The following is a 13,486-nucleotide window of genomic DNA, read 5'->3' on the forward strand; positions in this document are numbered from 1 at the left end:
AATTTGACTGACAGCTTCCTCTTAAACAATGTTAAATTTGAATACTGGGCTATTTAAAGTGATTCAGCCTCTTATACAACTGAGTAATTTTTACTGAAGAAATTCAGGGTAAGTACTTTGTTCAAGGGTATTGCATTTTTGTTTATTTATTTACCTGATACTTTCTCTGAATCAGCCCAGGATGTTAAAGTACCTGCAATCATTTACCTATTTATACAACTGGGTAATATTTATAGGCACAATTTAAGGTAAGCAGCTTGCTCAAAGATACTACAGCAGTAGGGAGGATTCAAACCTGTAACCTTTAGCTCCACAGGCAGTAGCTTTACCCACCACACTCCCAACTGCCTGGGTGTTGTTACAGTGGGAGTGGAGTAGGATTCAGACTTACGTGCATTGAAAATATGATTGTGGCACTAATCACTACGCCACCCACTGTCCCTGGACTGAGAGCCTAAATGAAAATATTAATATAATATTATTTGTAACTCAATACCTAAATTAGTCAGAGGATGGTGGAAGTTAGTGTGATGATTAGAAGGATCTGAGATTGAATCCCTATTCCTGTTTCAATTACTGTGATCAAGTTACTTACCCTGAACTGCTGCAGTACAAAAAATACCCAGGGTATAATTGAGTAAATCATATGAAACTAAATATTCAGCCCTAACATTGTAAGTTCCTTTAGGAAAAACATCAGCTGCACTTAAATTTATTCACTTAGCTGATACTCTTCCCTAAAGTGAATGGCAATGTTTTACCAATTTAGACAGCTGGGTTATTTTTAGGGTGAGAACCTTAGTGAACATACTATAGCAAGAAGTGGGATTCAAACCTGAAACTGCTTGGTCTAATGGCTGCAGGCATAATCACTAGAGCACTTGCTAAATGACAGTAAAAAAAAAAAAAGAAAACTATCCAATTAGTTATTAATTTTTGACCTATTATAATTATGGTAAATAATATAAGATGATTTTATTAACTTATTTTTGTCCTGTGTTTGCTTTTCAGATGTGTATTGCTTTCATTTGCTATGACTCTGCAGCTGTAAGAAGCAGAAGGAGGGAATCACTGTCAAGCCTTTTCCTGGAGGAACAGTAATATATCACCAAACTCATCAGAAAGGTCATGTCCTGGAGGAAATGACCGTGGAGCAAATGGTTCCAATTGCAGCTGAGGTTGATGATGGCGATTATGACATTCTCTACATTGGCGATTTGATCCAAGGTGACCAAAGTCACTGTGTCAGCCCAGGAATCCCTGCGGCTTGTATCGTAAAGAGAAGATGGCCCCCGGCAAACACGTGCACGTTGTGAAGCACAAGCCGAGCACAATCGTGTTCTCCAAGGAGAGCATGTGGGTGGTGATGACTGAAATTGCAAAGAGGGACCTGATGTGGTCCAGAAAGCTGTTTTTAAGGCCATGTTTACCCACCGGACACACTGTTGATGATGCACACGCATGCTTGGCCTTCTCTGAGCACAGCAATTATGAGACTGTCGAAAACCAGAGAGACAGACAACCATGTGGCATCCATGACCTCTTTGAAGATCAGTACCATAGAGTGAGTATTACATTCCATATCAAGATCAACACTCCAAAAAAAAAATCTAAATTATTCTTTTCTTGTTAATTAAGTGAAACTTCTAGGCTTTATTTTCAAAGAGTTAAATATCTGTGTGGAAGCTGATAGCGACTGTCCTCGTCCAACAGGTCAGGTGCCTCTGCCTGTCTATCAGAAATTCCATCACTCTATCTATCCATTCTTCCTTATCACCCTGTGTCAACAGACAGCTCTTTTCAGACCTTGTTTACTTGCTTGCATCAACATTTTTGCATTATTCATTTACTTCCCATTTACCTTCAAGTTCCCAAAATCTCTGCAAGTTTTTTTCCATAATGCGTATGTCCAATACATTTCAATATTTGCAGCTGAAAATATTAATGATGTACCAATAGAATTTCCTTCACAAAAAGGACACACTATTTTCTCCTACTATTTCCCAAGCAGGGATTTCCGTAAGTTCACAGCACCTTCAATAAGATATTGAGTCGAGCAAATTAATTAAAGGCTTAATACACAAAGGAGAGGGTCGGTGAAAAAATCTGACATCAGATTTGAAAAGAAGTCATCTTTACTCTTTGGCTTTTGAACAGTCTGTAACTTGAAGGACCTTTTTGGCCTTTTTTCACCATGTCCTGTAATAAGACCTGCAGCAGCATAGCAATTTACATTTAAAGAAAGGACTTTTGTTCTCCAGTCTTATTTCAGTGCTGTCTAATTAGACCACTAGCAATGTTACTGCTGAATTTTAAGGAGTGACATTTGGGTTACAATAGCTGCAGTGCTGTTAATTTAGTTTCTGAAGAAGAAACTGATGTCTGGTGGAGCACAGTAATATGCACAGTAGCTGTACAGAAGTGATTAAAACAAAATAAATACCTGCAAATGGAAGGGCAAATATCTGATGACATCAATAAACACACAATCACTTGTTGTGGTGAACCGGAGTCTAACCCAGCAGCAAGGGGTAGCAAGCTGAGAGGGGAGGGGATGCACCCTGGACAGGACACCAGTCCGCTGCAAGGCACCACAAGCAGGACTCAAACCCCAGACCCACCACAGAGCAGGCCCTGGCAAAATCCACTGTGCCACCACAACTCCCCATCAATGAATAGAATAAATGAAATAAAAACGGGTCAATAGATATTCACGTTTCCCTAATCTGCTATGTGCTCCACAAATATGCTCTGTGTTATTTCTAAAAACAAACAGATAAAGAAGTAAGTGATCTGTATGCAGCTACTCATGTAATATATACTAGTTCATATAGTGCTATGTGATAAATTGTGCTAAAGAATCATGTGTCTGCATCCAAGTCTATCCATCTGTTGGAACAACACACTTTTATATTGTTTGCTGAGATTTACATCGCTTTAGTGTCTACTAAATAAGTCACTGTAATGTAAATGTAAATGGAAATAGGCTGTGCTGTTCAACACAAACACTTGTCAGTAATTGCTCTCAAAAAAATTGCCAGCTAGATGACATTAATATTAAAGGCCGCTATTATAATTTTACTTTAAAAAAAAAAAGTTTTTTTTTCAAATGACTTCCCAAGCCCTTCAAATATTTTCTTAGTCTGAACATCATGGCCTTTGAAGTAGAGAAGGTGGATGAGTTCTCACTGTTCCGTCTGAGGTCACGGTCATTACAGTGCGACCACATACCAATTTAATGCATGTTGATCGAGATGGGACCGAACCGAGTCAGTTCTTTGACCTGTTGACAGCTTCACTGTAGCCCACAAAGGCAGTGGCTTCGTGTTAGGGACTGGTGTTAAACATTTACCTGGCAGGGTCAGCTTTGGGCTGATGGTATTTACTATATCCTGTGGTTCTGTGGCACAATGAAGAAGAGGAAAGATGACGGGCAGCGCAATAAATGGGCCACACTGCTGTTCCTCAAAAGCTTGAAATATGCAAACTGGGACATGGAAATATGTGGTGTCTTGAAGCGGTACCTTGTCACATAGTGCGGTTTTTGGCATGGAGGCATAGCAAGCAGTACTGGTGTCTCACCGGTGACACATTTCTCATTAGGCAGTTTGAAGGCATGATACCTCGGCCTACAAAATTTTTACAATCTATGAAGACGGGAAAAAATTTCAAATCAGGAAAAAAGATAATGAGAAATAAATTTAATACAACTGAAATTTATAAGAAAAATAGATTTTAAAAACATAATTCCTTATCAACCACTTAACTTAACATTAGAATAGTTTCAATCTCATCATGTCAGTCAGCGTAAACCCTTCTTTTTTGCGCATTTCTCAATGAAAGTGCCTAGGCTTTAGGAACACCAAAATCCAGCTCTGTTTCTCACTGCTGCTTAGCTGTGGGTTCAATCCCCATTCAGCCTGTATAGAGTTTGTGTGTTTTCCTCCCTTCTGCATGACTTTCTCCAGGTGCTCTGATTTTGACCTACACTTCAAAAACATGCATTTTCGGTGAAATGGTGAATTTGAATTTCCATTACTGTGAGAATATATATGTTTTATATTGCTCTGCTGTGTAGATGGTTTCTAGCATTGCAGTGTAGAAGCACTCTGACTCTCACCTTGGACCAAGGGTTGCAGTTAGGGTTAGCTAAATACTAGTTAATAATTGCAAGTCCCTTCTCAGAAAATCATTAGTTAAATGAATACATGCAAACTTTCCAGTATGAAAAATCATATTTTTTATCTGAAATTTCAAGAAATCCAGGTGTGAAATGCAGGGACTGGTGGTCGTGCTGAAGCAAAAGGAAGCTTTGGAGTTGGCAGGTGCTTTGCGGGGAGCTGGTAGTATGGTGATTAGAACTGCTGTCTTTGGACCTAAAGGTTTCAGGTTTAAGCCCCACCTCCAGGCATGATACCCTTGACCTAGATACTTACCCTGAATTGCTCCAGTAAAACTATCCGGTTTTATAAATGGGTTAAATATTTGTAGATAGCTTAACATTGAAATTTGCCTCTGACAAAATTTTTAGCTAAATGAATAAATGCAAACATAAACCAGTTTAGAAAAGAAATGAAGGGCAGCATAAGAGATGGACAGTCCTGTGGATGAATAGGGTTCAGTTTGGGTGAGGCGTTGACTAAAAATATTAGGAAAAGAACTAGGAAGATGGAGGTCAAGGACTTGCCACTTGGAAGAGTGGTGATGAGAATGACCCGAGGAGAATTCTGAGATGTCCTCACAGCCCGACAAAAGCAAAGACATAAATTGTGTTTGAGATGATTTTCACACCCTCTGTTCATGTAATAGTGCTTGAGAACCAAAAAAACATAGGGATGAATGAAGATGGGTGAGCCTACTGGCAAAGGAGCAGCAGACTTAGCATCTGTTTTTAAACCTTGTATGTCTGTTGGTCTGAAGTTTCAAAAAGGGAAGTGGGACTCATGCTTTACATGTGGCTGGAAAGTCCTCAAGGGTGAAGAAGCAATGCTGGCTGAAATGTGTTGCGTGGGTGTCTTCGATCTCTTACGCACATTATAGGCGTGTGGACTTTTTATTGTAACATAATAGCAAAATATTGTAATAAACTAAAATGTGAACACACACACACACACACACACACACATACACACACACACACACACACACACACACACACACAGTCTAAACCACCTGTCCCATACAGGGTCACAGGGAACTGGAACCTAACCCAGCAACACAGGGCATAAGGCTGGAGGGGGAGGGAACACACCCAGGACGGGATGCCAGACTGTCGCAAGGCACCCCAACCAGGACTCAAACCCCAGACCCACCAGAGAGCAGGACCTAGTCCAACCCACTGCACCCCCCATGTAAGATATATCGGAAAAAAAATAAAATTAAAAAAACATATATTGAAATAAATTAAATGGCAATAGTTTAGCTAAATATCTACATACAACTGAAATTATGTTGTAGTGATGCTGAATAAAGGCTGGATGATACAGTATGATTTAATCATCTCTTTGTTCATTTAGCTGATGCCTTTCTCTAAGGCAACACTACAAAGAATTATTCATCCGTTTATATAGTAGGCAAATTTTCACTACACCAATAGTGTGACTTGAACCTCTGAGCTCCAGAGCCAAGGGGAACATTTCTTTTAATATGCTATCAGCTACCCTAGTTATTTAAGCCTTAAATGTACTTTTGTTTTTACTCAGGCTGTCCAGCACCTAAAATCAGATGACTTCTTGTGCTCCTTGTAGTTGAGGCACAAAGTCATACTAAGGTCCTGGCGCGGATACAGTAGCTCAACAGCTGTGGCCTTTGTGGATGTGTTGCAAGTTCCTCCACATGTGGATTGGTGCTGCTCTGAGGAATATTTTCATATGAAATTCAGAGCATGCCTTGTAAGTCAATTCTGTACAAGTTATGACATCTAGCATATTTACAGTATACCCCTGTACTAATGTTTGTTCATTGTATAGGCACTTGAGCCAACAGCTGGTGTAGTGATTAGAACCATTGTCTTCCAATCTAACAGTCTTTGGTTTGAATCGCCACTCCTGGTGTAGTACCCCCTGAGCAAGGTACTTATTGATACCTGAACTGATGCAGTTAAAAACTCAATATTTATAAATGGCTAAGCTATTTTAAGTAATTACATGGAATCCCATATGGAATCACAAGAATTGCAGTGAGGGAAGCCTGTCCTTTAATTTCCATAAATACGCTGGGTGAGGGGAAGGGGGTGCGGTGGCGCAGTGGGTTGGACCACAGTCCTGCTCTCTGGTGGATCTGGGGTTCGGGTCCCGCTTGGGGTGCCTTGCGACAGACTGGCGTCCCGTCCTGGGTGTGTCCTCTCCCCCTCTGGCCTTACGCCCTGTGTTGCCGGGTAGGCTCTGGCTCCCCGCGACCCGTATGGGACGAGCGGTTCTGAAAATGTGTGTGTGTGTGTGTGTGTGTGTGTGTGTACTCTGGGTGAGGACATGCGACATATGCATGCTGTAAAAGAACTTACATATTGATATTTTTTACATTATTTGCATAAACACAAGTATATCAAATACTCCCAGTATTTCCGAGTACCAGTTTATTCTCCACCAAATTAAGTATAGGCTGAAAGAACAGGCTTATATATTTTGGATTGCCCGACATAATATGTCACTGCATGTTATTCTCTGAATATAAAATATGAATGACCTCTTCATTAATGCTTATAGAGAGAGGTATGAAGACTTTTAATTCTTCTAAATCACTGAAGTAAGTAATAAATATGTTCCTGTTGTGTTCTGCACCTTTGTCCATTAATGCTGTACGTTATGTATCAACAACTGGCACATGCATTTATGGTATGTCCAGTAGAGACTCTGAACAGTGTTTGAAATTAAACGAGTAACAGCATAAATTGAAAATTAATGTGAAATCAGTCCTATATCTGCTGACATTTTATGATGGCGACTTTCTTAGGGACAGCTGGTAGCATAGTGGTTAGTGCTGATGTCTTTAGTCCCAAAGGTTACAGGTTTAATCTACCTTGCCTAATATTGTAAAGCACCTTGGGCAAAGGTATTAATTAATAACTGATTACTTGATAGTCAGCATTTTTTATTCCTGTAACTTTTATTCTGAATAATATGATCACACTGGTCAATGAGCATCCTGGCACAGTTCCATGCATATAAGAAAGTACATTAAGAAATGTTGCTGCTGGTGACAGTAGGTTATGTAGTTCTTAGAACCACCACGCTGCAATCGAAGAACCGTAGTTTGAACCCCCTCTTCTGCTGTAATACCATTAGTCAAGGGTATTCATTTGATATGGTAAAAGTTGCCCAGTTGTGTGAACTGGCAAATTAATGTCAACTTTACAGATAAGTGTCAGGTGAATCTATTTTTTTTTATCTTGCTTGATATTCTATGAGAAATATATGGGAAAAAAATTCTTCAAAAAAGGCCGGAGACTTCATATATGTTCCTGTTTCACTGAACAGTTGAATCTTCCCATTAGACGGCACTATATGAAAAGCTATGTATGGCTTGCAGTGCATTTAATTCATACATACAGTTCAGCAAGCTGACTGCTGATTGAACCTTCAGCAGCCGTCCCCTCTGAGTCACTAGAAGTTTGGGGGGGCTGCATTGGCTTGCAGGCAGCATCCCTGGCTTCTGCCCCCGCGTTGTGTTTTAGAGTGAGTGACCCCGCCCCTCTTTCCCTGAGCTCAGTCCCGCTTTCCCAGCCATCTGCTTCTAAGCCGCGGCACCAGACTGAGAGCACCACAACGTAGTGTGAGACCCCCACCCGGGGGTGGAGCAGATCTGCCACCTTCGACTCCCCTGAACCGTGACCCCGGACGCACCTTGGGCCAACTTGGTCATGGCTTTCTTCAGCTGCCTCTGCACTTTGTTTAGGAGGGCAAAAGTAAGTAGCAGCATGATTAGATCCCCGAGATGGACATTATAGTCACTCACTGCCTTTTGGAGTTGCTGTGCATCATGCTGGCTTGGCTGATGGCAAAAGAATATGTCTATATTTGTAGGTATTTGCATATCTATCTTGGTATTGATCTGTGTGTTTATACATAGATCTACATTTATGCTGGCATGCATTTGTTGGATTTTCTTTGGAAATTTCAACTCTTAAACAAATAAATTGGATAATACGGTGCATTGTCAGTTCTTATTTCATATTATCTCTTGCTATTTTGCATCTCATCTTCGTACGACTGCTTGGCAGCTGGCGCACAGAAGAAACTGAAGTAACAATAAAAGAGTTCTTTCTCGAATGCTATGCAGATGCTATGGCTTTCATGCTCAGGGTCTGCGGAACATGTGACTCCAGAAAAGTAACGGACATTCCTGGCAGCGCTAAGTGGGTGTAGGAATGGAGTGAATGCTGGCCTGTTCCCAGGCAGCGGCTCCCGAGAAAGTGCCGCTCAGTCCACAGTTGCTGCAGTGACTGGATTCAAAAGTCGCTATTCATCCAAAAGCCAACGAGCGTGGCCTGCGGCGTCTGCCCAGGGAACAATGACATCATTGCTGGCTATTTCTCATCAGTAGCAGCCTGCGCTGCGAGCTTGGAGCCTATTAAAATAGATTAGCTGTAAACAGGACTGTGATTTTTTTTTTTTTTTAATCATTTCAAAAATGCATGTTTTTTAGGGTCCATTGGTCCAAGGAGAAGTTATAAAAGTTGAACGGTGTTCTGGGACTTTTTAAATGGGGAGCAAGAATATAAACTTTTTTTTTTTTACTATTCAGCCACCGAGCAGTTATAATATTACCCTTGAAAATGTGATGTGGTGAAAAGTGTTCAAAACACATATAATGGTATTTACGTGCTTTTTACTTTCTATCCTGCTCAAAGGAGTAGTAGCTGTACAACTACGGGTTCAGCTACATTTAATTTAAAAATCTGTTATTTATTTATTTGTTAGAAAATCATCAGGCACAATTAATTCATATCCTACATGTTGATTGTTAAAGAAAATATAAATACATGCAAGTGTAATTGGCTCAAGGTAATTGACAGGTAATTTTTAAACAAGTGCAGTTTTCTTTTAGGAAACAAAAACCCGTTTTGTGGACCTGTTAGTTATTAACTTGTTAAAAATTGCTGTGGGTTTTTTCTTCTAATAGTACTTTGTCATAAATAGTCAATCCATTAAAAATGAGTAATAACTACTTTTTTTATTTTTATCTGTTAGGACCTGCCCACATGGAATCACAAGGATGGTGGTAAGGGAAGCCTGTCCTTTAATTTCCATAAATACTCTGGGTGGGGACATGTAACATATACATTCATGCATGCTGCATAAAAACTTACATACTGATATTTTTTTTTTACATCATTTACATAAACACAAGTATGTCAGATACTCCCAATATTCCCTATTTCCAGTTTATTCTCCGCCAAAGTTAAACATAGGCTGAAAGAACAAGCTTATATATTTTGGATTGCCCAACATAATGTGTCATAATGTTTAGTTCTTCTAAATCACTGAAGTAAATAATATATGGTATATATGGTCTAGTGGTGCACTGCACCTTTGTCCATTAAAGCTGTACATTGTATGTCAACAATTGGCACATGCATTTATGGTAAGTCCAACAGAGACTGAACAGTGTTTGAAATTAAATCAGTGACAGCATGAATTGAAATTTAATGTAAAATCAGCCATATATCTGCTGATGTTCTGTGATCATGATTTTTTTTTTTTGCATTTTCAACTCATTGGTTTTTACAGTATAAAGGTATACACTGGCCACATGCTTTACTTTTTGTGCATTGTTTGAGTAGTGTGATACAGCAGAGACCATTGATCTCCTGCCAGCAAAAAGAGCAAGAGTTTTTCTTGTAGTAAGAATGAGACTCACACATATGATATACGGTATGTGACAGCAGCTATTCTGCTCTGTTCTGATGTATTTTGGTCTTTTTACTCTATGATCACCTTCAACCTATATGATGATTTAGAAATCCCCATGTCAGTTTAAAATGTATTTTTACCTTTATTCCATAGTTGTTCAAGAAGTCGTGTGATATTTCATGCAAACGGAAGTGTTATTTTTATCATGCAAAAAACATGGCCAGTTAATGCAAAGCTTTTGGTTTCAAGAAGAAGTACATCTTGTTTTGAAAAATAATTATATAAAAAAATAAATCTGATGTGATCACTTCGGATATTATTGGGTTGTTTACAAGTTTTCGCTACACTTAATGCTCTGACTCATTCACTGTATCACAGTATCAGCTGATTCTCCGTTCTTCATCTGAGATCTGGTTAAAATTTAAATGTTTTATACTGTTAATATATTCTTGATTGATTATGTAATTTAACATAATCTGAATGTTCCACCTTTCATGATGTACATCATTATAACAGCAGTTGTACTATTATCTATTGGATTCAAATTTTGCTTTAAAGTTCAATGACTTGAATAATATTCTAAGAGTTTATGGGAAGCTTATGTAGTAGCAATTACTGAGTAAATTAAAATGAAAACAATTAACGATAAGTGCCCTTATAAAGAATTTCATTATCAGGTCATCTCAGCTAAATTCCCAGAATCATAATTGCAGACTAAACACAAACCATTGTTTAGTCTGAAGCAATGGTTATACAGAACTCTTCTGAGCTTTTTGATTACAAACCTGCTAAACATTTATTGCTCAGATTTTCTAAAATGCATTTTTTCCCCTCCCTGGTCAGACATGAGCATGAGTAGGCACCATCATCCTCAAAGATTATCATCTGAAAGGGCTTTCCTTTCTTTGTAGAATTTATCATGCAGAAGTAATTTACCATAGTTTTGGTGAAAGAAAGAAATATGTTAGTAAAATGGAAGAAAGCTTCACGTGGTATAATAATTGTACCCAACTTAGATGAGTCTAAGAGGAAAGTTCAAATTTTAAACATATTTACATTTATGTATTTAACAGATTTTTTTTTCAGAAGTATATCTCAGAGAAAGAATACAATGAGTGCATTACAGCAACAGAAATGGCAAAAAATTGTCGGTACTGTTTTTTGATTTCTGCCGAGAGTATATCTCAGGTTATTAGCTCAATAGGCCTTTGTCACTTTGACATCTACCAAGGCTGAAAAGACTGCCTTCTTGCATTGCTTGCAAGGACGTGAGCACTCAAATGATGCAACATCAGCTCATAAAGTAGAGAATATAGTTTATAGTGTAACTTAAGACATGTTTAAGACATGTTTCATCGGCAAAATGAATGGATTTCCTCATTCATTCTTGTGATAAATTTCTTTAGGCTCAACATCATGACTATGGGGGACTATATGCGCTCACTGTTTTGAACTCTCTGTAGAGACATGGATGGTTTTTATGTTTTGAAAGACGCACAACCAAATCATGTGACACATTCAAATTAATATCGAAACAATGATGTAGCAATCCTGACACTTCTCGGCAGACAGCGAAGAGCGGTGAAGCAATCACAGACTCCGGGGCAGAACGTCTCTCTGGTATTTCCAAGAAAGGACTTAGTCATCTGTTAACACCTTTACAATAAAATATAAGGTAGCAGAGTTAAATCAAAGAATATTAGTTTACACTTTTTTTCTTTACTGCTTCGTTTTTGGTTTTTAAAAGCATAAATACAGAACTGAAAAGGGGGTAGGGGGGACTGAAGACAACATGAATTTTTGCTGAAATAAAATGTATTGTTTTCTTGATAACACACACACTTTCAGAACCGCTTGTCCCTTACGGGGTCACGGGGAACCGGAGCCTACCCGGCAACACAGGGTGTAAGGCCGGAAGGGGAGGGGACACACCCATGGACGGGACGCCAGTCCACCGCAAGGCACCCCAAGCAGGACTTGAACCCCAGACCCACCGGAGAGCAGGACTGCGGTCCAACCCACTGCGCCACCGCACCCCCTCTTCTTGATAATACATTTAGAATCAAAATCAGAATGAGTTTTATTGGCCAGTGTGCTGACGCACACAAGGAATTTGCTGTGGTTCTTGATGCTTCCAGTATTTACAGACAACAAACAGCTGACACAGAATTGCAGAATAATAAATAGCATATTTACAGAATATACAAACACAAGAGTATAAATAGCAGTGTAGATACAAAATATGTAAATAAATAATATGTAAATTACAAAAAGTGGTTGGATATTGTTGCACTGACAGGGAAAACTGTACTGATGTACATTTATGATTTATAAACCACTCATTGTTCTTTGTTAGTTGTTCTTGTTTATTCTCTATTCATTGATTTGAGGATTACATGTATATAGTTAAATATTTTGTCTGAATAATTTAATTTTTTCATCGTGACACCAACAAAATAATATTCAGAGTACAGTATATACGGCGTCCGACAATGACATATTCAGTCGAGTACGTGTACAACAACGCCAACGAAAAACGTGGACAAGCCGTATGACTACATTTCCCAGAATGCCCCGGGCCGTTGTTAAACTTATGCAAATGAGGAAGAGCCAAAGCACAAGTTTTCTGTTAAAGAGGAAGGGATATTATAGTGAAACAGCATGGGGAGTAAGTATGGATCGGCAGCGGATGACACAGAGGCTTTTCACGTGTGAAAAACACAGCCTCTGTAGCGGGAAACACGCGACTTCTTCGTATTATTGTATTCGCAGAAACGATAAGCGCGGGGCGCTAACTCTGTGTAACGAGTAAGTAATCATGGATGGTAAAACATGGGAAAGTTTCCGACGACCGAGATCACTTACTCTCAGTCTGAGGGGCTCGACCCTGAAAGCCTTCACTATTCTGCGGAAGAAAGTCCATCATGGACAGAGAGCAGGTAAATAACCTCATTTACAACTTTTTCCAACTTTCCCAGAGTTTTACACTGAGCGCCGCCCTATTGTAGTTTATTATACTGTAATCATGTCCGCTACCTAGGACGCGCTGCCGGAGCGCAGGGTGTGCTGACTGTAGTGTAGTATTATTTATTATACACACTTTCTTATTTTGAATTAACATGCGTTTCTTTAGCCGTATATATTTTAAATCCATTTTTGAACTGAAACTTGAACTTGTCCTGAGGTTCAGCATATGACCTTTTCAGCGAATGATTCATTCAATTTCAACTCATCATGACTAAACTTTTTTTTTTTTTTTCTTTTTGGTTGTCTTGTAGTTATTTTATTGCACCTTTTTAAAAAAAAAATAAATAAAAAAAATTATTATTATTATTATTACCTGAAGGTGTGTTGTTTGTGATATGAACTCTGCATTTGCAGAATTTAAAATGCAATCAGTGAATAGTTTTAAACTTAGCTGTTATCTATTTCACACATAGATACTGGAGCCTGTTACGTAAATCTGCCCTATACGAGTATAATATTATATATACTTGAGTACAAGAATGTATATGTATAATATATAAATATAGATAGACAGTATAAAATCTTAAATAATAGGGAAATGATAAATTCTGCAGAAATTCATATGTACATATAAGCTAAAGTAAAGAAATATAGTTTATATACCATTA

At 38.7% G+C, this 13,486-nt stretch overlaps 1 protein-coding gene across 2 annotated transcripts in view; it reads left to right on the forward strand.

The window, feature by feature from the left end:
- Nucleotides 1-7,744: 7,744 nt before the first annotated feature.
- The window catches only part of stard8 (StAR related lipid transfer domain containing 8), a 44,158-nt gene continuing 38,416 nt past the window's right edge, over nucleotides 7,745-13,486 (forward strand). The window contains exons 1-2 of one of the 2 annotated variants that reach the window (XM_018728595.2): nucleotides 7,745-7,903; nucleotides 9,189-9,219. In XM_018728595.2, coding sequence (XP_018584111.1) covers nucleotides 7,859-7,903; nucleotides 9,189-9,219 — 76 coding nt within the window. In that variant the 5' untranslated portion in view covers nucleotides 7,745-7,858. Of the gene's footprint in view, nucleotides 7,904-9,188; nucleotides 9,220-12,512; nucleotides 12,791-13,486 lie in introns of those variants that run through there. The other variant, XM_018728593.2, reaches the window with a different exon arrangement.

This window comes from Scleropages formosus, chromosome 14 (assembly GCF_900964775.1).
Source record: "Scleropages formosus chromosome 14, fSclFor1.1, whole genome shotgun sequence".
NCBI classification, from domain to species: Eukaryota; Metazoa; Chordata; class Actinopteri; order Osteoglossiformes; family Osteoglossidae; genus Scleropages; species Scleropages formosus.